Genomic DNA, 22228 nt, shown 5'->3' with positions numbered 1-22228 from the left:
CACTCAAGTTTGAGGACCATTTTTAAAATTTATTATTTTATGTGTATGAGTGTTTTGCCTGTATGTATGTAATTGCACACATGCCATACAATGGGGAAGCCAGAAGAGGGCATCAGATCCCCAGGAACTGAAGTTCATGTGGTTGCTCGAACCCGGGTCCCTTGCAAGGGCAACCAGGGCTCTTAACTGCTGAGCCAGCTAGACTTTTCTTTAGTTCGCACAGCTTGGCTGACCTGGACCCTGCCCGCCTGTCTGTCAAGGTCCAACAGGATCTCGCCCCTCGGCCAGCTCATTCCTATATGCGCAGCACTCACTCAGCTCAGGCCGCTTCGACCTGTCGCTATCCCTGAGGAGGCGGGACTCGAACCCAAAATCTCTGGATCCGCTTGTCCCGCCATACACTAGCCCCGCCCAGAAAAACAATGCGCTTGCGCACTGCCAGCCACACCGAGCTCTCGTCTCTTTCCGTAATCCGCATGAGTGAAGTCAGCCACCTCCATCTACGCATGCTCAGTCTGGCGCGCGCATTGTGTACTCGCGCGCGCCCTATTCCGCAGCGCATGCGCATTCAGCCGCGCGGGCCTGACTTGTTTTACCCGGAGCTGCTTCCTCCTCCTCCTCTTCCTCCTCCTCCTTCTCCGCTGGGCACTTCCGGGACGCCGAGGCCTGTTCCAAAGTAGCCGGCACCTGCATTTCTGTCTCTCTGTCTCTGTCTCTGTCTCTCTATCTCACGCTCGGGTCCCTCCAGAGTCGTTTACTAGGCAGGGTTTGCCGTGGAACTTACCCGCCCCCCGTGTTACTCCCGTCACTCAGAGCGCGCAGGAACCAATCAGCAGTCGCCTTAGGTAAGTGGGCTCCGGGGGCCCGTGGGAGGCGTGCGCGCCGATGGGGGGCGGGGCTTGGAGGGTGGGGCATAAGTTGGCCCCGCCCCTTCTATGCCATTAAAAGTCGCTGAGTAGGAGCCGCGAGGGCAGCGAATCAAGCACGCAGTTGGCGGGAGATGCCAATAAGTAAATGTAAACTGAAGATTCCTTAAGGTGTCCCTATAGATCTGAGACAATCAATAATATAGGGAGGAAATTTCTGGAAATACCGCTGTAGAAGCCCGACACACACTCTTAAATATTCTAGGGCTGCCTTCCAAGAAAGGTATAAATGGAAATTGTGTTTTGGGGGACCCCGTAGAAGAGCCTCCAAATACATGGGTCTAAATATTAGGGAGTCCTTAGGAAAATGGGTAAGGAGGTCTGGATATGGTGGCTCACGTGTGCCTTCGTACTCTGTGGGTTCGGAGGCAGGAGAATGCTGTGAAACAGCCTGGTCTATGGAATGGGATGGTGTCTGGGAGAGGAGGGAAATGTGTAGGCTATGAAGTTCTGGGGTGTGGGGTGCCTCAAGAGAAAGGGCATGATTAGTGCACAGCTAGGACTTGGGAGTCTCCTAAGCAAAAGCACTTTGATGCTGGAAGATTCTCCAAAAGATGTGTAAGGAGATGCCTAAGAACTGAGGGGGAGACAGTCTGTAAAGTGATTGCAGTGTAGGTATGAGGACCTGAATTTGATCCACAGAGCCCGTGTAAAATGCCAGGGGTAGTGGAACATGTTTCTAATCCCAGCACTGGGGAAGCAGAAGCAGGCAGACCCACCGTCTACCTTAATTGGCAAGCTCCATCACTCTGAGAGACCCTGTCTCAAAAAACAAGGTGGTCAGCTCCTGAGAAAGTCACCCAAGGTTGATCTTGGACCTCCACATGCATGTGTACACACATGTATATGCATCCACCTACACAAACACCCTTCCCCCCCAAGAATATATGAGTTAGACTTTATTTCTAGGAGCCCTGTAAGTAAACAAGAGAGGCTTTGTAAGTTTGCAGGGAGGAGGTCTCCTCCCAAAACCCTGGAAACAACATTAGGGGTCCCCAGATTGTATGTACTTGGCCTTAGGTTCTGAGGCAGGCTCCCCATGGGGGCAGGGAATGGACAGTTGAGCTTTGAGGTTTGCACAGTAAGAGGGAAACAGACAGTTAATTGCAGAGGAGGAAGGAGCCCTGGGTTGTGGAGAGTCCCCGAAACTGTAAACGGTCATTTAAGAGCTGAATCACTCCCCATAAGCACCTGTTAGCAGGCCGTTGCCCTCCATCTAAAAGGGCAGTCTGCAGCCCAGTTTATGGCTAGGAACAGGTCACTAGATGTGAGAGGGGCTAGACAAGCTGGCAAAATTACTCCTTTAGTTCTAGAGTGTGGTGCAGGAATCTGTTGATGTCATTGAATCCTCAGGTGGGGATGGGGAGAGCACACTGTAAAGGACCAGAGAACAGGTCATGCTGCCTAGGTCACCACTACCCGCTTGCCAGTGGATAATGGCAGCCATAGGGGCCAGAGAGATGGCTCAGTGGTTAAGAGTACAGGTTGCTCTTGCAGAGGACGTTGGTTCCGGTCCCAACAGGCATCTGTAACTCCCGTTTCAGGAGAGCCAGTGCCCTCTTCTGGCCTCTGCAGGCATTGCATGACACAGTTGCATTTAGATACAGTCAAAACATTCATACACAAAATAAAAATAAATAAAAAGAAAGCACCCATAGGCACTTTGTAAATGGGTGGGGCTGTGTTCCAATGAGACCTTGTGTTTGGAAAAACAGAAGATGGGCCAGATTTGGTCTGTAGACCACAGTTTGCCAGTCTGACCCCTGAGCTGGAACAGGCAGCCCCATATGGTCCTGTAGACAAGTACTCAAAGGTTTCCCTAGCCTACAGATGCTCCATGGGGAGAGATCTGGAGGATTTGGAGAGTGGGCCGCATAGGGAATGTACATTCCTAACATCTTAAATGGATGAGACCATGGAGAGACCTTTGAAGTTCAGGGTCGGGGAGGGCAGGCCATCAGGAACAGAAGGTTAGCACACTGGAATGGAATGGGACCCGATAGGTGAAAATGGGTCCATGGGAGCCAGAACCCAGCCCACTCATAAATACACACACACACAAACACACAGTTACATACATGGTTAATGAAAAGAACACTTATCTAACAGGATTTTGTTAACTGATTTGTGAGAAAACGACTTGCATTTGGGGAACAACACTATACCACTTTGATATGACTCTGCCCTGTAAGTCGTATTTCTGTTGGAGCTTTTCAGTAGTTATACATAGTTCTGGTTACAAATAAGAGATAGAAATACATGTTTCTCACCAGCTTCAGGGGTAGGCAACTTAAAGTTTATATGGGATTAAAGCTTGTGTCTTGTTTTACCATGCTTTCTGTTAAGTTGCCTTGAAGCTCAAGGTGGCTGCCTGAGCTCTGGCCTCCACATCCACATTGCTTTCAGTCGAGAGGAGAAGGCAGAAGGCCTGTACCTTTTTCCAAATGCTGCCAAACCATGCTCTCTCCTAACATTTGCCAGAAATATTTAATGGTGTGGCCACATCTAACTGCAGACATAACTGAGAATTATTTTCTGGATGGTGTGTGCTAACACCTCCTGCAGAACAGAGGGTTTCCTATTGTGGAAGAAGCAGGGAGAAAATACTGGAAGCCATCTGGCAGTTAGCTGTCACCACAGAACCCCCTTTGGGTTTGTTTCATTTTTTATTATATGTATATGTGTATGCCTGCATGGGGGCTTGTGCACATGAGTGCAGTGTCCATAGAGGCCATAAGAGGGCGTCTGATCCTGTGGGGTTGCAGTTAGAGGCTGGTGTGAACTGACTGATGTGCTGGGAATCCAACTGAGGTCCTCTGCAAGAACACAGTACATGCACTTAACCACTGAGCCATCTCTCTAGCCTGTTTGTTTTTTGTTTTGATTTTATTTCTATTTATTTGTCTTCTCTAGGCAGGGTCTCCCTGTAGCCCTATCTGGCCTGGAAGTTGCTATGTTGACCAGGCTGGCCTGGATCTCACAGAGATCTGCCTGCCTCTACCTCCTGAGTGCTGGGATTAAAGAGGGTACCACCACACCCCTCTGTCCCGTTTGTCTTTGAATTTTTAAAATTTATTTATGGAGGGGCAACTTTCAGGAGTCCGTTCTCTCCTTCTGTCATGTGGGTCCTGGGGATTGAACTCATATCCTCATGCTTGGCAGCAAGCACCTTTACTCACTGAGCCATGTTGTCAGCCCCAGAGCTCTTTTTTGCAAGGAACAGCCTTCATTCAAGTCCTGAGTGAGCCCTGTGAAGAGGGGAGACTGGGTCTGCACTGAAACCCCGTCCTTCCTCTAGGTGGCCATGTCGGAGTCAGGGCACAGTCAGCCTGGTCTCTATGGAATAGAGCGGCGGCGACGGTGGAAAGAGCCGGGCTCTGGAGGACCCCAGAATCTTTCTGGGCCTGGCAGTCGGGAGAGAGACTACATCGCACCCTGGGAAAGAGAGAGACGGGTGAGTGTCTAGACCCAAGTGTAGCATGTGTAGGTCCTGTGGCTCTATGAGTGCTTGTGATACCCTGTACCTGTGACCAAAACTGCCCTGGTGGGGTGAGGTGGAAAAGAATAATGAGACTGCTTTTGATGCCATACAGGGAAAAGGCCTCTGAAGAGGTGACTGGAACCGAGGGCTGAAGGAGGTGTGGGGGGAAGCCACTCCAGATCTGAGTTGAAGGACATTCTAGGTAGAACAGCTAGTGCAAAGGTCCTGGAGTGGCTGGGATATGGTGGGCTCCAGCAGGCGGTGTGGCTGCGGTAGACGAAGGGGCATGAGAGGAGACGGGGTCAGGTCCTGATGGGTCTTGGAAAGAACTCGGGACTTCATGGAGCAGAAGTACGTTGAAGGGGAAGTGCTGGGCCAGGGCTGACTTGAACTCCTATTCGAAAGAGTTGACCACCACCATCCACAGCAGTTTTAGGTCACCCAGCAGCATGTGTGCTTGCTCTGGGCAGAGTGCTGCCGTTCCGTGGGTCTTCTCAAACCCTCACAGGCACCCTATGACCACTAGCACACACAGCCCTCAGGGGAACATGCCGTCTTCCCAGCTTTTGTCAGCCGAAGTTCCTGAACAAGCAGCCGTGCGTTGCACCTTTGTCCCGGGCTCTGCACTCCTGTGGTCCGCATACCCCAGTTGACCCTGCTTCTTCCCGCCATTTCTCCTGCTTGTGTTTCTCCTCCCGCTGGGCCTCCTTCTGGCTGTCTCCTCCATCCCTGTCCTCTGTTTGAGTCCCACACCCCTCATGAGCACGCCTGTCATCTCCCTACCCTTAGCCTCCATCCAAAATGTCACTCATTCCTTCAGCCTTTTAGAATTCTGGCCTGTCATCCTAGGGTCTTCCCTTGGAGCTCTATTCCCTGCCAGAGTACTCTGCGCTGATCCTGGGTTTTGTTCTCTGTGACCCAGGGAGTGATCGGAGTTTAAGGAGAAACAGGCCTGGTGAGGCTCCACAGTGACCCCTGGGCAGGAGCAGGCCTGGGGCACAGGTCACACCTTCTAGTCTGGGGGTGGTCAGGAGTGGGAAGAGGACAGCATGTGGGGAGCAGCCCACCAACCTTCAAGAGCAGAGGCAGGGCCAAGGGGACTTGGCCATCAGGGTAGCCAGGCCCCCAGCAGCTCTCCCAGTACAGCTCCTGCCATGTGACAGGTGGCGTCCTATAAGGAAGGCGCTCCTGCCCCACTCCCACAGTTGAGCACCAAGGTAGGGTGGGTGTGGCTCTTGCCCTGGCAAGGTTCAGACCGAGTTGTAGAGCCCCCCACCAGGCCCCTGCTCCTTCCCGTGGGCTTGGCAGCTGGCTGGAGTGAAGATGGCGCACCGCAGCCAGGCGGCCTGGGTTCAGATCCCTACCTCCATTGCTCACTCAGCCTCTCAGTTTCTCTCTGTTATGTGGGAATAGTAATAGCACCCGTCTGTCAGGGTTGTTGGGAGGGTGGAAGGCAGTGTGCAGGCTGGAGTGTCCAGGGAGCAGCTCCAGTGACCCATCGCCCTCCCTCTCTACAGGATGGCAGTGAAGACCCAAGTGCCACTGTCATGCAGAAAACCCCCATCATCCTCTCAAAGCCCCCAGCAGAGCGGGTGAGTAGTGGGAGCCCTGGGAATGGAGGCAGGGAGGAGCAGTGGAGAGGACTTCCCCCATGGATTCCAACCTTCTCACTTCCACAGTCAAAGCAGCCGCCGCCACCCACAGCCCCGGCCGCACCACCCGCCCCACCCCCCCTGGAGAAGCCCATTGTGCTCATGAAGCCCCGAGAGGAGGGGAAGGGGCCTGTGGCAGGGACGGGGGCCTCCACCCCTGAGGGCACTGCCCCACCACCCCCTGTAGCCCCTGCGCCACCCAAGGGAGAGAAGGAGGGGCAGAGACCCACACAGCCTGTGTACCAAATCCAGAACCGGGGCATGGGCACCGCTGCCCCCACTGCCATGGACCGTGAGTGACCCTAAAGGCTGGGTAGGGATGGGCTCCCAGCCCAGCATACCCTCACCATTCTGTCTCCTCCCTGTCTAGCTGTGGTGGGTCAGGCCAAGCTCCTGCCCCCTGAACGCATGAAGCACAGCATCAAGCTGGTGGACGACCAGATGAACTGGTGTGACAGTGCCATCGAGGTACAGCTGCCCAGCCTTCCTTAGGTCCCACCTCCTTCCCACACCTCCAGAACAGCCCTCAGGAGCTGCCAGAGGCTCTCACCCAGCCAGGCCCGTATTTTACCCAGCTTGCTGTGCTGGTGGTTGAATGTCTACAGATTTTGTTCTTGGTGGGGGTGTGTATATGGCACTGAGGATTGAACCCAGGGTCTCAGACATGCTGGGCAAATGTTCTGCCCTGAACTACAGCCCCAGAATACTTTTTTTAAAAAAAATATTTTATTATTTTTATTTTATGTGTATGAGTGTATTGTCTGCATGTATGTGAGTGCACCTGTGTCATGCAATGCCTCGGAGGTCAGAAGAGGGCTTCGGATTTCCCTGGAACTGGAGTTAAGGACGGTTTGTAGCCACCATGTGGGTGATGGGAATCAAACCCGAGACCTCTGCAAGAGCAGTCAGTGCTCTTAACCGCTGAGCTATCTCTCCAACCCAGCCCTAGACTTCTTTTAAAAATAAAATAAAAAATTAAAAAAAAAAAACAGGGTCTCGCGAGGCATGGTGGTACATGCCTTTAATCCCAGTACTCAGGAGACAGAAGCAGGTAGATCTCTGTGAGTTCAAGGCCAGTCTGGTCTACATAGCGAGTTCCAAGCCAACTTGGACTACAGGGAGACCCTGCCTCAAAAAGACCAAAAATACCTAAATAAAAAATAAATAAAGCAGTGTCTCACTGAGTTGCCCAGGCTCGCCTGGACTGACCGTCCTCCTGCCTCAGTTTCCTGAATAGCTGGGATGGCAGGCCTATGCCACCAGGCCCAGTTGAAACCCTGACATGCCTTGGTGCCTTTTGGTAGAGAGGTGTGCTTCCTGCCACCCAGATGGCCAAGACCCCCTATGCCATCTCAAAGCAGAGGTGTCTCCTGACCCTATCCTGTTACTCTTCCTCAGTGGTCCAGCTCCATGCTGTCCCCATGGAGTCAGCTGGAGGACCATCCCAGCAGACCTTGCTTTGCTAGGGCCCTGCATTGCTGGGCCTGGCACACCTACCTCCAGTCTCTCATATGCTTTTTCTGCCCCTACAAAGACTCTCCCAGGGCTGTCTCCCTACCCCACCCCTCATCCTTGCATCCTGAGTCTGTTCAACTTCCAGGCCTTGTATGACCTGGCCCTTACTCCAAGATCCAGACAAATTGGCACCAGCTGGGATGCTTTAAAAAGAAAAAGAACCAGTGACCATGCCTACCCTCCACTGCCAAGTGGCTCTGTCTGTAGTGATAAAATTGCTCTGCGCTACCTAGTTAGTACGGTGGCCTCTATGAGCACTTGGCGTTGTGACCCGTAAGGCTAAAGAACAGAATTGTCAATTTTGTTTTATTTTTTATTAACTAGCTGCATGTGATCTGTGCCTCCCATAATGAACGCACAGCCCTGGGTGTTCTGTTTTAAAGTGCTCATTAAGTCCCAGTCAGGGCCAAGGTTCCCGTTTTGTTTTTTTAAGTCCTTCTGGGGATTCTGAGGCTCAGCCAATAGAGCTTCTAGCCTTTAGAAGGTCTCCTGTGCCCCCTGGCGGTGAAGGTCAGCTAAGCTGATAGCTCTAAGGCAAAGGTCTCCAAGATCTCTGCTCCTTCTGTGCGTACACTCCCTTAGGGACCTTCCGTAGATAGTTCTGTCTTTGTCCCTTTCTCCTCTCCCAATCACGCTGGCCTTTTCTCCGCTGCTTCCCAGCCCCTCTCATTCCCCCATCCAAGTACTGACCAGGCCTGACCCTGCTTAGCTTCTGAGTCAGCCGAGATTGGGCACAGTCAGGATGCAGTGGCCATCCACTTCCTTCTGTTTTCCGACCACACTTTCTTTTCTACCTCAGAGTTCTCACAGGTGCTATGTGGGCCCAGAACATTCCACACAAACCCTCCACAACACAGAACAGAGGCCCTCTGCCCAGATGAGAAGATGGAGACTAGAAGTTTTTCCTCATCTCTGACAAAGTGGGTGGGTGAACCCCAGCTCACTCTGCCAGTATCTGCAAGGCTTATGAGCCTCACATGCCCCCTTCCCCCCACAGTACCTGCTGGATCAGACTGATGTGCTAGTGGTCGGTGTCCTGGGCCTCCAGGGGACAGGCAAGTCCATGGTCATGTCACTGCTGTCAGCCAACACTCCAGAGGAAGACCAGAGGTGAGCGCCATCATGGGGGTGTGGGTGCAGGAGGCCAGGGAGAAGTGGCTAACCACGGGGAGCGGGGTCTGGGTGCTGTAAACCAAAGGGCTTCGAAGAAGCTCCCCTCTCAGGCTAACTTCATGGAGAGGGTGAGTCCATGTGGGCTGGCTGAGTCTAGCTCCCAGCCAGGAAGTGGGATGATGTAGTCATTAAAGCTTTCCATGGAGGCTGCCTCAGGCTCGGCTTGTTACTTCTTAGCTGCTTGTTGGCAGTTACCTCTCCCCATGTTCTAGTGGGGTTTTGGAGGGTGCAGCAGCACCTGGCATGGAGCCCAAAGTTAGGACGGTGGCTGGTGATCTGGGATGACAGGACAGGGAACAATCTAGACATGGGGCAGGTTCTGAGTAAGTCCTGGTCCTGCTAGTTTACATTGGGAAAAGGCTCTGCCTCTCTGGGCTGTGAGGAGTCCCTGACCTACTTTTCAGTAGGGGGATAGGGGGCTATTTACAAAGATAAAGGGTGAAGTTAGAGGAGGGGATTTTGGAAAGAGGGAACTTAAGACATGTATCTGATGCTGGGGGCAGAGAAGTTCATGACTCAAAAGACAGGAAGCCTCTCCCCTAGAAACAGGTCTCCAGGGACAGATGGGACAGGTGACTCTGTCACCCTAATATGGGCTATACATTAACCTAGCCCCACACCCCTACCGAGACAATGACTTGTTATATATCATTAGTTGTGTATGCCCCACGCCCCTTCCTCTGTTATCAGCCACACTCTCTACCTCTTGCCAGAAAGCTGATGTGACTCCGTGCCTCTCTTGAACCTCCTCTCCTCTCCTCTCCCTCCCTAAAACCTAACAAGAAGGAAGTGGAGAGGCAGGGGTTAGGGACTGGGGACCTTTAGATTTAACAAAGACTCAGGATAGGGGTGGGAAGGATAGGGGCCACTAGAGACAGCAGGGAGCAGAGGTTTGGGTTGCCCACAGAAGCTAGGGTTTGCTTTGTACAGGAGATGGCACCTTGCCGCCTCAGATGGGTATCGGGAGCCCTGAGCCCAGACAGTATGTGCAGTTTTGACACCTCCACAGATGGCTTTTATTGTTGGCACTGTGGGACTTTGGGGGTTTTTGTGTTTTATGTGAATGAGGGCTTTTCTGCAGGTATGTAAGTGCACCCATGCCAGATCCCCTGGAACTGGAGTTTAGGATATTATTAGTCATCGTGTGAGTGCTGGGAACTGAACCTAATTTTAGAGTCTCCATCTACTCATTCAATCTACGTGCCTATCCTCATACCAGGACCAATTTTAATATAGCATTATATTAAGGTCTAAAACTGAAGAGTGAAAATCCTCCATTTTTGCTCCTCTTTAAATAATTTTTTTATTATTTTCTGTGTATGAGTGTTTTGTCTACATGTCTATAAGTGCACGTGTGTCATGCAGTATTCACAGAGGTCAGAAGAAGACATTGGATCCCTTAGAACTGGAGGTTACAGACATTGTTAGCCATCATGTGTGTGCTGGGAACTGAACCTGGGTCCTCTGCAAAAGCAGACAGTGCTCTTAACTGCTGAGCCATCTCTCCATGTTTGTTTTGTTGAGACAGTGTCTTACCTATGTATCCCAGGCTGGCCTCAAACTCGTTATGTAGCCGAGGCTGGCCTCTGTCTTACAACCTCTGTTTAGTGTCAGGTTTTTCTTCTAAGGAAAGGGCCCTTGGTTCTCCCCAGGTCTGAGGGCCTGATGGAGACCCAGGGAAGGTTAGGAACTGCTGTTGCCTGGGCCTGGATTTAAAAGGTCCCTGTGCCTCCCTCCAAGGTCAATTCCTCTTTTGCTCACCTATACCTTCAGCTCAGCTGTGCTTTGGAGCTGCTCCAGCTCTCAGATGGCTTTCTTACTATGTCCGCTTTCACCAGCCAGCAGAGCTCCCCTGTGCTCTCAATCCAGGTTCTTGGACTAGAGAGGATCACCTCTTTGAGTCATGTCATCTTATTGCCTGTGGTAGACTGGTTCTGACTCTCTTCATCAGCTCCTGGAGTTTTATCTCATTCTCTTTATGATGCATCTCCCTCATGCATGCCCAGCCCCTGGTCCAAGCCACTGTCTTCCCTGGAGGATGCTGAGAACCTCCTGCCCTCTCTGTCTTCTTTCAATTCAGCAGCTGTGTCCTAGATGCTTCCTGTGCACAGGCCACCGTCCTTGGCTCCACAGTGCATGTGACTGACTCTGCTTCGTGCGCTTGTGTTTAATGGGAGGTTGTAAAGAGAATCGATTTGGCATGTTAGAAGATGAAAACAGGCTGATATGGTGGCACATGCCTGTGATCCCAGCACTGGAGAGGCAGAGGCAGGAAGATTAAGATCAAGGTTGGCTGGAAAGGTGGCTCAGCAATTAAAAACAATGGCTTTTCTTGCAGAGGACCTCGGTTCAGTTCCCAGCACCCACATGGCAGCTAATAGCTGTCTGTAACTCCAGTTTCAGGGGATCCTGCAGCCTTTTCTGGCCTCTGCGGGTATTGCACACACATGGTCCACTTACATACATGCAGGCAAAACACTCATACACATACAAGAAAAAAATTTTTAGAATTCAAATTCAGCTACACACTAAGTTTAAAGACAGCCTGAGCTACATGAGACCTTGTCTCAAACAAACAAAAATAGTTATACCAAAAGGCTAGGTTACAGCTTTAAATTTGGCAGTGAAGGAAGGCCTCAATGAGGAGAACAGACTCCCAGGGTGCAGAGTGTTCAGTGAGAGGGAGGCAGACTCGAAGCCTTAGAGGTGTGCAGAATAGCTCAGGCTGAGGAGCAGAGCAAGTAGGGAGGGGAGTCCGTGGCTCGGCTGCACAGCGCTTGCCTAGCATGCTGCAGCAGAGGCCCTGGGTTCCGTTCTTCACACTATAGAGAAACGGCAGAGAGAAGGTCGGAGGAGGTGAGGCCTGAGGAGATGCCGTGCCACTGGGCCTGCTGAGCTGCTCTCCATTCTTTCCCTGGCATCTTTGCCGTGCTTCAGCAAGGGCAGCTTTCCAGACCGGAATCTGCTGTCACCCCTGCTCACCAAGGCACCTCTGGCTCATAGACCCCCTAACCCCAGCTCCTGTCTGCACCTCACGAAGAGGGGCCTGTGTGGTCTCTGCTTGCTGCCACCCCCCTTGCCCCTGCCTGTGCTTACTACTCTTCCCAGTCCTGCTCTTTGTGCAGCCTCTGCCTTTGGCCTGAAATAGCCCTGGTCTACATTTATCCACTCTCGCACACACATCCTACTTGCCTCCTGCTTCCTCTCCCTCCTCAGGGCTGCCCTTTCCAGCTCCACCGCCCCATCATCCTCATCCCCTGCTCCCTTATCCCCACACTTACAGGCCATCCTGACTGGTGAGCACAACAGAAGCACCATGTTGCTGAGGCTTTGTCTCCTGCTCACTGCTCTACCTGGTGCCGCCCGGGTGGGAAGTTTTCTGTAGTATCTGCCAAGTGGGAGAACAGGCATCTTCAGGAGCAGCTCAAACCCTGCCGAGGCAGGCAATTTCAGTGTCAGCGTCAGAGCTGAGCTTAGGGCGAGGCCCCATTCTGCCATGAGGGGACTCAGCAACAGAAGAACTGGGGCCCGTGGGGTGGAGGGCCTTCTGTGCTGTAGCCTGGTGGCAGTGTGTCCATCTTGCAGCCCATAGGCCACATGCAACCCAGGGTAGCTATGAACATGGTCCAACACAAAATCATAAAATAACTTAAAATACCGTGAGGATTTCTGGTTGGCTTTTTTGTAACTCCCATAGTTCCTGAGTCTGAACTCTGTAGATGACAGTGTTGTGCCACAACATCAAAAGGTCAGACATGCTTGGTTGGATAGTGTCATTAACCCCACTCTACAGATGGGAAAACAGAGAGAGGTTAAAAAATTTGTCTCGTGCCCCAGAGCCAGGAAGATAGAGAGTTGGGGCCTGCGGCCTCTCAGTCTGGCAGCCTGGTCGCGTAAGCACTCCAGTTGACTGCCTCTGTTTGCTGGACTCATGAGTGTACTCATAGATAGGAGTGAAGTGGGAGACATTCCCTCCCCCACAACCATGGCCAGGGACGAAGGTCTGGAGGGCTGGTAGGGAACCACAGCTCCCAAGTCTGGAGTTAGTCTCCAGAGGTGTCAAAGGCCTGGAGCCAGAATGTTCATGTTCCCCATGTGCCCCTCTCCTAGGGCGTATGTCTTTCGGGCTCAGAGCGCTGAGATGAAGGAACGAGGGGGCAACCAGACCAGCGGCATCGACTTCTTCATTACCCAAGAGCGGATTGTGTTCCTGGACACGCAGGTGCTGGCCCCCAGCTGCCTCTCCCATTCATCTCTGCACGGTGGCCTGAAGGGTCTCTGAGCAGCATGCCTTAAGTATGGCTTGGGGTCTGTATGGGTCTGGGTCCTGAATTTTAACCTTACCAGTTGGTGACTTGAAGTTTAACGCCCCCCCCACCTGTTGTTCACCTGTAAATGGGGTGCAGGCTCTCCTCAGCCTAATGGAAGTGGCAAAGTGCTTGGCTACAACCTGGCCCGAGGATCTTGCCAGGCTTGTTGCTGTCGTGGGGACTGACCTGTCTCACGTTTGCCCAGCAGGCTCCTCAACCTGGCATCAGGAGTTGTGGCTTGACTCCTTCCAGCTGCTGTCGTCAACCTGGGGAGCCGTCACCAGCCCCTCCACGGTTCTCTCTCTGGCTCCATTCATCCTCTTCTCTTGACCTGAAACCACCTCGGTCAAGTCCATTAACATTTCCACCCGAGTTTCAAAAATGGAGCTAGCGCTCCCAGGGTCCTTGAGAGGTTTCAGAGTTCAGACAATCCTGTCCTGGTGACAGTGCCGTCACAGCTAGGCTAACCTTGATGCTCTTAGCTGTTAGTGTCCACTGTTGGCCAATGTGCCTGGCTAATGCTTCTCCTCCAAAGACTCCCATGATGTGTGGTGGAAATTCCCAGCTCTGGTGCCACTGTCGCACTGTGAGTTGTTGGCGTGTGTGAACATTCCGCACCAGGTGTTGGGCCTGGCCCAGAGTTGATACTCAGGCTCTCTGGGTTTTGATGACACAAAGTGGAAAACTTACAGCGTGAAGAGTCCCAGGTGCCCAGTCCTGTGCAGGGACTACAAGCAACCCTGGCTGCCGGCTGGGTCAGAGAAGAGAAGGGGGTCAGCAAAACAAGGCCACCAACCCTGCTTGGGGTTTGGTATCCTAGAAAGTAAACAAATCGAAAATTCCAAAAGAATCCACTGACTGCGGTTAGCCAGTTAGTCTGATTTTGCTTGGTGTTTTCAGCTGAATGTCCCTTTAAGAAAAGCTTTGCAGGCTCACCATGGATTCTTTTACATGCACTGATGCAATTTGTAAATCCTCACCAAGTTTCACACTAATCATTTTTTGACCTAAGTAATTATCTCAGCAAAGCTTTGAAAGCCTGTGAAACAGCCAACAATAAAGAATCCAGTAGGGACGGGACTCATTCAAGTACTTGGGGATTTTATCAGCACCACGAGGTACCTGGCCTTGGGCGCACGCTTGAGAACAGCTATGGTTGGTTTGTAAAGGTGCTGGGGAAGATGGATCTGCTTTGATACTGTCGTTAGCCCCCTCTCGCTGACCACCAATGCACTAATTAGAATTGACCCTCTGTGCTACTGGTCTCACTTGAACCTCAGGCCGCATCTCATCTCCCTCCAGCCTTTGGAACTTGCCAGCCCCGTGCCTCATATTAACCTCTCCCTGGTTCATTTCCTGCAGCCCATCCTGAGCCCCTCCATCTTGGATCACCTCATCAATAATGACCGCAAACTGCCTCCAGAGTACAACCTCCCCCACACTTACGTGGAGATGCAGGTGAGGGAGTCGAGTGGGCCTTTCAGGATCTGCACTGCAGCTGAGCATGGTTGCTTTCATTGGCTGCCCTGGGGCTAGCCTCAGACAGTCAGTTCCCAACCCTCCCCGACAAGCCTCATGTTTCCCTGTGTAAGGCAGGGTGCTGCTTTTTGCCTGTGACTGTTAAGGAAACAGGCCACCCAGCGTATGCACATAGAAGGCGACTGAAGGCCCTTCCCTGCTGCACCTTGACTATGTCCTGAGATTGGGCCTGGTCCCGGCAGAAGAGCCCTCACCCCAACCCTTTGCCCCCACAGTCACTGCAGATCGCTGCCTTCCTCTTCACTGTCTGCCACGTGGTCATCGTTGTGCAGGACTGGTTCACTGACCTCAGTCTGTACAGGTGAGGAGCCACTTTGGGGATCAGGCTGAGCTTCAGACCCGACTCTCACAGTCCCACCTGGCAGCCAGCCGAGGGACCCTGTTGAAACATACATGGCAACAGGTCATCCCCCCTTGAGCTCCCTCAAGGCATCCCCGAGTGCTTACTCATTGACTCCACTGACTGTTATATAGAGTGAAGCACACAGTCCTTCTCATGCTGCCTTATGGGGTCCTCCAGCATCCAAGAAGGACGTGGCAGGCCTCTGGCTCTTCCTCCTGTAGCTCAGGACTGGGGTGCTCCTCTTGCACTCCTTGTCCCTGGCTGGAAGCTCTTTTCCTATAGGTCCTCTCAGCTTCCCTCCTTGTGCTGTCCAGGCCAGTCTTGGGCCTCCCCTAGCTGACTGCCATAGTATTCCCTCTCCACCTTCCTCGTCCACACTGTGCCTGCCTCTCTGAAGGGAGACAACAGGTCTGCTGCACTCTGGAATGCAGGGTCCCAGCCCTGCATGTGGGGCCTGGCACAGGCAGACACTGAGTGTGGATTTGTTGAATGAAGAAAGGTCAGGAGCCCTGGTCCATTGGGTCCTTGGAGTTTGTCCTCCAGCTCCTATAGACAGGTGTACTTTCTCTCTAGTCCCTTGGCAGGCCATGGGTCCCGGGGAGAGTCTTACCTGGGCAACTTTGGGCCCAGCAGAGCAGAGGGGAGAACTGGGGTGAGAAGCAAAATATCCCCAAAGTTAGGCAGCCCCTGAGTTTGGATCCCAGCTCTCTCTGGGTATGGATCTACATTCCTCATTCTGTGAGGCTGAGTTAACTCAGACATCCAGCACAGTACTCAGAACACAGGAAGCACTCAGTTAGAGGGAGCCACTGTTAAGATTAGCACTGGAGATGGGGCTGAGTCAAGGGTCTGGCCAGCAGCAGAAAAAGACTTGCCAGGAAGCAAGGTGTTGTGACCAGACCTGAGTGACGTAATTCTGAACATCCCCTCCTACCGTCCACCGGGGTTCATGCACACAAGTAAATGACAGAACCGTGCACCAGGCGCTGGGGCACAGGCATGAAGGAAACAGAATGGGGCTCGTGTGGGGTTCTTGATCTGGGCTGTAGCTCGGGACCTATGGCAGAGCTGGGTTTTGAGGCAATTTTCTGTGGTTGGGCTCTAGAACTGTGGGCAGGTGTCGTGTAGAAGAGTGCCCACATGTTTAACAGGTCTCAGTTCCCTTTGCACACAGGTTTATTTTATTTACTGTTACACGCCTGGGAAATTTGCTTTAAAATAGCACAAAGTGAAAACAGGCCCACACAAAGCCCTGCACGTGGGTTATTTATAGCAGCTTTGTTCATAGTGGCCACAGCCCGGAAGCAGCTGTGCCTTGTGTAGGTGAATGGATGAGGAAGCGATCCAGACAATATGGTATTATTCAGCGCTAGAAAGAAACTATGGAGCTGTGAAAGAACGGAGGAGCCTCCATAATGGGATTGTGAAGTGAAGGAAGCCAGAGTGGGAAGGCTGTCGAGTGAGCGGTCCAGCCTGGAGACAACTAGGAGAAGGCGAAGCAAGAGACGGGACAGGGCTGGGGGCTGGCGGGGTAGGTTGGGGTTGGGGAGACTGAAACTCTGGAGCTGTGGTGGCTGTGGTATGCTCCACCCGGTGTGGCCCACATGAAGGGTGGACTTGGTGACAGGTGTCAGTGTGTGGCAGGCAGTGGTGACCCCACTCTGCTGTGGTGCTGCTTGTGGTAGGCAGTCTGTGGGGAGGCACATGGGACATTGGGACCCCACTTTCTGTGAACCTAAAACTTCCAAAAAGTTGGTTTTGGGGGGGTTTATTGGTTTTATTGCTGGTTTGGTTTGCGTTTGGGGTTTTTGTCAGGGGGAGGTGTTGAGACTGAGTCTCTAGCCCATGCTGGGGGGTGGTGTTGAGACTGGGTCTGTAGCCCATGCTGGCCCCACATTCCTGGACTCAAGGAATCCTCCTCCTGCCTCAACTTCCCAAGTGACTGGGACTATAGGCATGTGCCACCACACCAACTGTTGTTTGCTTTTGTTTTTTGGTTTTGGTCTTTTTTGAGACAGAGTCTCCCTGTAGCCCCAACTGGCCTGGAACTCACTATGTAGACCAGGCTGGGCTTGAACTCAGAGAGATCTGCCTGCCTCTGCCTCCTGAGTGTTGGGATTAAACGTGTGCACCACCCCGCCCTGTGCTTTTGTTTTTTTAATAAGGAAAACTCAAATTTTGCACAGTTGACACAGGCGTCCATGGATTCCTGTCTTAACTCTAAAATTTCATGACAAACACTGACTGCAGTGCTCATCAGACTCTCAAGGAGAGTCCTCCTGAGGGAAGGTGGTACGCATGCACAACCTCAGCCCCACACTCCAAATCTGCAGGTTCCTGCAGACGGCGGAAATGGTGAAGCCCTCCACTCCGTCCCCCAGCCACGAGTCCAGCAGCTCCGCAGGCTCCGATGAGGGCACCGAGTACTACCCCCACCTGGGTGAGAGCCACGGGGAGTTGGAGGGGGAAAAGGACTTGAGATTTGGGAAGCCCAGGAGTCAGAGGAATTAGCTGTGACTTCTCCAGTCCCTGCCATCTCAATTCAGCCCCAGTCACCAAGCCTGGGTCTGGCTCCATGTCAGAGTGGGTCTGCAGTTTCTGGGTCCTGGGCATCTTGGCTGGGGAAAAGAGCTGGGTTCCTGTACACACACACACTGTCCCCCTTGTCCTGGGCAAAAGAGCTGCGTTCCTGTTCTCTCCTCTTTCTCTCTCTCTCTCTCTCTCTCTCTCTCTCTCTCTCTCTCTCCCTCCTCTTTCTCTCTCTCTCTCTCTCTCTCTCTCTCTCTCTCTCTCTCTCCCTCCCCCCCCTCCCCTCTCTCCCCTCCCCCCTCTCTCTCTCCTCTCTCTCCCCCTAGTCTCAGGCATTACTAAGCCCTTTGAGCCTCCTGCCAAGCCGCTGATCCCACACCTGGCCTCATCTCTTTCCAGCAAGCTGGGGCCCTTAGATGGTGGAGATCAGATTTGACTTTTCCCTGGGTGCTCAGCACCACCCTGCTCAGGTGTTAAGGTATAATACAGAAATAACTGAGTTAGCTGAACTGGGGAGCTCTGGGAGCCCATGAGGCCAAGTGCTGTCTGCCTCACAGCTGCACTCTTCCCCCACCCCCCCCAGTCTTCCTGCAGAACAAGGCACGCCGGGAGGACTTCTGTCCCCGGAAGCTGCGGCAGATGCACCTGATGATCGACCAACTCATGGCACATTCCCACCTGCGCTACAAGGGTAAGGCTCTCCAGCAGCCTCCTAGTTCCTGGTACCAGGGCAGAGACCCCCTGTGAGCCTTCCTGGCCCTGCCCCTGGCTGCCAGGCCCCCACTCGTGATGGCAGCTTGGGCTGCAGGCTGAAGCGTCCACTCCCCAGGTCTGCTGTCCATGCTGCAGTGCAACGTCTTCCCGGGGCTGCCACCCGACTTCCTGGACTCCGAGGTCAACTTGTTCCTGGTGCCTTTCATGGACAGTGAAGCCGAGAGCGAGAACCCACCAAGAGCAGGTGCAGTTACCCCTCAGGGCGTCTGGACCACAGGGAGACCGCCTACCCTGGACTAGGAGAAGACCCTGGCTTGTCACCTGGTCCTAGGACCCTTTCTCAGCATGTTTGAGTTGTGAAGATTCCTGAAGATCTGGGCCAGGGCTTAACTCTGAAGTGCCCACCCCGTTTCAGGGCCTGGTTCCAGCCCCCTCTTCTCCCTGCTGCCTGGGTACCGTGGTCACCCCAGCTTCCAGTCCTTGGTGAGCAAGCTTCGGAGCCAGGTGATGTCCATGGCGCGGCCACAGCTGTCACACACAATCCTCACTGAAAAGAACTGGTAAGAGTTCTGCAGACAGAAGTGCATTTAAGAGTCCCAGCTAGTGCAGCCTGGAAGCTCTCAGGTCTGGGACCTCCATAGCCCTGTTCTCCAGGTCTTACTGATCTGCCTCTGCCAGGTCCATCTTCTATGGACCTGGGGGCTGTGGGTCTTACAGATTTTTCTGATAGAAATATAGGGCCTAGTAGCTCAGGCCTATAATCCTCATACCCAAGAGACCAGGGCAGAATTGTGAGTGCAAGGCCAGCCTGGTGTAAAGTGAGACTGACTGTCTCAAAGAAAAAAATTTAGGCCGGATGTGGTGGCACACTCTTTTAATCCCAGTACCTGGGAGGCAGAGGCAGGTGGATCTCTGTGAGATCAAGACCAGCCGGTCTACATAGTGAATTCTAGGATAGCTGGGACTACTGGGAGACCCTATCTCAAAAAAAACTAAAAAAGAAATCTAAGTGTCACATGGCAAGGTCATGTACCAGTGGCGAGGTGTCCCTACCCAGGAGAAGGACCTGAGAGCCTGGTTAAGCTTGGACCCTTTGAAGTGGTGAGTGACAGAGCCCAGCTGGCACCAGAAGTGGAGCAGAGTCATGGGAGCTGCGCTCAGCGGCTCCACCTCGGTCTCCCTCCTCCCTACCTGCTGGTGCCCTCCCTCCCTGTGTCCCCTACTTCACACAAGTCTGTGTGCAGAGCCCACAGAGAATGGGCCCAGGCTGCCGCCCCCACATGGAAGTTGTGAGCATGACAGAAGTCTTTCCTGGCACGGGTTCTCTAACCTGGGTCTGGAAGTTCTGGCATTTGGCCAGGGCAGTGGACCAGGAGCCTGTACTCACTGGGTACAATACCAGCTCTACTACCGCCTTTGACTAAACCTGAGGGGAGGACCTGACCACTGAAGGCTTTGCAGCTGCTGTTCAGTGTTTCCCCCATCTCAGTGCCCACCACAGCTGGCCCTGAGCAGGGACTTGGGCCTCCATCCCAGCCCCTCAGCTGTGCTTCCCAGGAGAGGACAGAGAAGCAGGGCCACTCCATGTGGGCTGGTGCCACTGCTGTATCCCATTCTAGGGGACCAGCTGCAAGAAGCTCTGTCACACACTACCTGTTCCTTGGGCCTCAGTTTTCCACCTGCCTGGAGCTTGTGCTGGGCTGTGTGGAGTTGTGTGGGGCTGCCCTGATGTCTGTCTCCCTCCCACAGGTTCCACTACGCTGCCCGCATCTGGGATGGGGTGAAGAAGTCCTCCGCCTTGGCAGAGTACAGCCGCCTGCTAGCCTGAGGGCAAGGGAAGAGCAGCTCATAGGAAGCTCCTTGTCCTGCGGACAGTCTGTGGACAGTGAGGGGCACACACAGCCATCCCAGAGGGGAGAGTGGCAGAGGCCTGGCAGAGGGATCAGGACTTCTTGCCCAGAGATGTGAGGTGTCCGAAGCCAGCCCCTCTGATGGGGTGCTATTGAAGGGGTAACTAAGAGATCCCACCCCAGCCTGGGATGAGCAGCCCGTCCCAAGCCCCCACAGGGACAGGCAGTGGGAGGAGTCAGAACAGTCCCCAGAAAGCCTGGCCCCACTCAGGTTCAGGATTCCAGGCCTTCCCTGGGGTAGGTGGGGTCTGAAGAGCTCTGATTGGGCAGATCTGGTGGTTTAAATAAACTCTGTCATGCAAGCAGGCTCTGATGCCAGTTTCTTCCCCACTCAGCATCCATCCTGCAAAGCAGGGCCAGTGATCTGTCACTAGAGCCTAAGCTTTCCACAGGGCTAGGAACAGGAGGGGCAGAGTTCCTAGGAGCAGATAGGAACAGTAGGAAGGACCCCCCCCCTGCCCCGCCCCGCCACCGCCGCCAGGGTAGCCTCAAGCCTCTGTCTGTGTTCAGGATAGGATGGTTCAGCATTGGGCTAGAGTGCTACATTGCCTGCCCTCTGGTTCCATGTCTAGGTAAATGTAATGCCTAAATTGAAAAAATAAGTGTGGCGCTCAGCCTGTAATCTCAGCACTCAGGAATAGAGGCAGGAGGATCCGAAGTTCAAGGCCAGGCCAGGCATGGTGGTGCACCCTTTTAATCTCAGCTCAGGAGACAGAAGGCATCAGATCTCTTGTGAGTTTGTTTGAGGTCAGCCTGGTTTACATAAGGAGCTCCAGCCTACCCAGAGCCATATAGACCCTGCTAAAAAAACAAAAACAAAAACAGTCAAGGCCAGCCTCAGACAAAATTGAGACAGCCTGGGCTTCATGGAGACCCTATCTCAAAAAGCCAAACCAACAAAGGAACTGTCCTTAGTGTGCAGTGCTTGCCTTTAGTCTCCCCTTCCGTTCCCTTCATGGATCTCACAACTCCTGCTTAGGAGCAGCAGTCCTGGCCTTCAGATCCTGAGGCTGTGCCCTAAACTACTCCCATGTGGTTCAGTGTTGTCGGCTCCTCTGCTCACTTCATGCATGGTACAAGATCTCCGTTCTCCCCAAATGACGTATTCAAATTGCCCTGGCCAGTCCCAATCCTTAGTCACATAATGCCAGGCCACTGCCTTGCAGAGCTGTTTTCCCGCCTGCCTATCTCACTGTCCCCCACTTCCTCCTTTTAGGCATGTCCTTCCTGTCACGTCCTTATAAAGGGGTATCCTTGGGCCTCAAGCACAGTAAGTCAGGTGGGGAGTCTATGCAAGTCTACAAAGAGCAAGTCTGAGAGCCCCCGCCCCGCCCTGGCCTAGTGCCCTATTTAGGTGATTCTCCAGGTCCTTCAGAGCTGTACCATCACTGCCCTCACACAAATGCTTCCAAATCCTCTGCCATGCTCCCAATCTAAAAATCCTCCTGCTGCCCTCTGCAGCCGCGACAACTCCGTTCTTCCCTGTCAAACTTGTGCCCCAAGCCAGGCACAGTGGTAGACACCACTGGTCCCAGCACCAAGGATTTGGAGGCGGCAGAATCACAGGTTCCAGCCTTGACTGTTTGGAGGTAACTGTCTCAAAAATCCATCTCCTCCAGGGACTCTGCTGGTTGGTTCAGGAGTTTGCCAGAGCAGAGAAAGTAGGGGGCAGTAACCAAAAAAGGGCTCAGAACCCAGGATGAGAAACAGGTCAGCAACCAGGCCTCATCCTGGAAGGAAGGAACTTGAGTTCTTTCCATCCCTGACGCTACCAGGCTGGGAGTGGGTACAGCTGTGTCCTGGGGCATGCTTGGCTGCTCCCTGCCCATCCAGGCTCATGGCTTATGGGACCCACCAGGGATCGGGTAAAGGAAGTCTTTGTGTTCAATACAGTCAGAAGTACAGAACGGTGAGGGAAGTGCCAGACGTGCCCCAGGTGCCCAGGACAGTGATGGCGGAGGCACCTCTGGGAGGCTTGGTCCACAGGCCCTGTACTGCAGTGATGGTTTTGTGAGGGGCTGCTCAGTCTTTCTGACAAGGAATCAGGTCCTGAGTGACTCCCTGAGGCTTCAGTGGTCCCCCAGCCAGATGAACTGTGGAGGGAGCCCTTCTCTGAGAGGGACAGTGAGATGGCCA

At 53.2% G+C, this 22228-nt stretch overlaps 1 protein-coding gene across 1 annotated transcript; it reads left to right on the top strand.

Annotated features, from left to right (window-relative positions):
- Positions 1-327: 327 nt before the first annotated feature.
- Positions 328-20398, top strand: Smg9 (SMG9 nonsense mediated mRNA decay factor). The gene is made up of 14 exons (XM_008851982.3): positions 328-845; positions 4225-4380; positions 5925-5999; positions 6087-6351; positions 6430-6527; positions 8572-8684; positions 12858-12969; positions 14420-14515; positions 14812-14897; positions 17273-17379; positions 18052-18159; positions 18298-18426; positions 18598-18742; positions 19932-20398. The coding sequence occupies exons 2-14, from the start codon at positions 4231-4233 to the stop codon at positions 20008-20010; spliced, it is 1563 nt and encodes a 520-aa protein (XP_008850204.1). The 5' UTR covers positions 328-845; positions 4225-4230; the 3' UTR covers positions 20011-20398.
- The last annotated feature ends 1830 nt before the right edge of the window (positions 20399-22228 follow it).

Source organism: Nannospalax galili, unplaced genomic scaffold (genome assembly GCF_000622305.1).
Source record: "Nannospalax galili isolate Female #2095 unplaced genomic scaffold, S.galili_v1.0 scaffold385, whole genome shotgun sequence".
In the NCBI taxonomy this organism is placed as follows: Eukaryota; Metazoa; Chordata; class Mammalia; order Rodentia; family Spalacidae; genus Nannospalax; species Nannospalax galili.
This window is presented reverse-complemented; position numbering and strand designations above follow the sequence as displayed.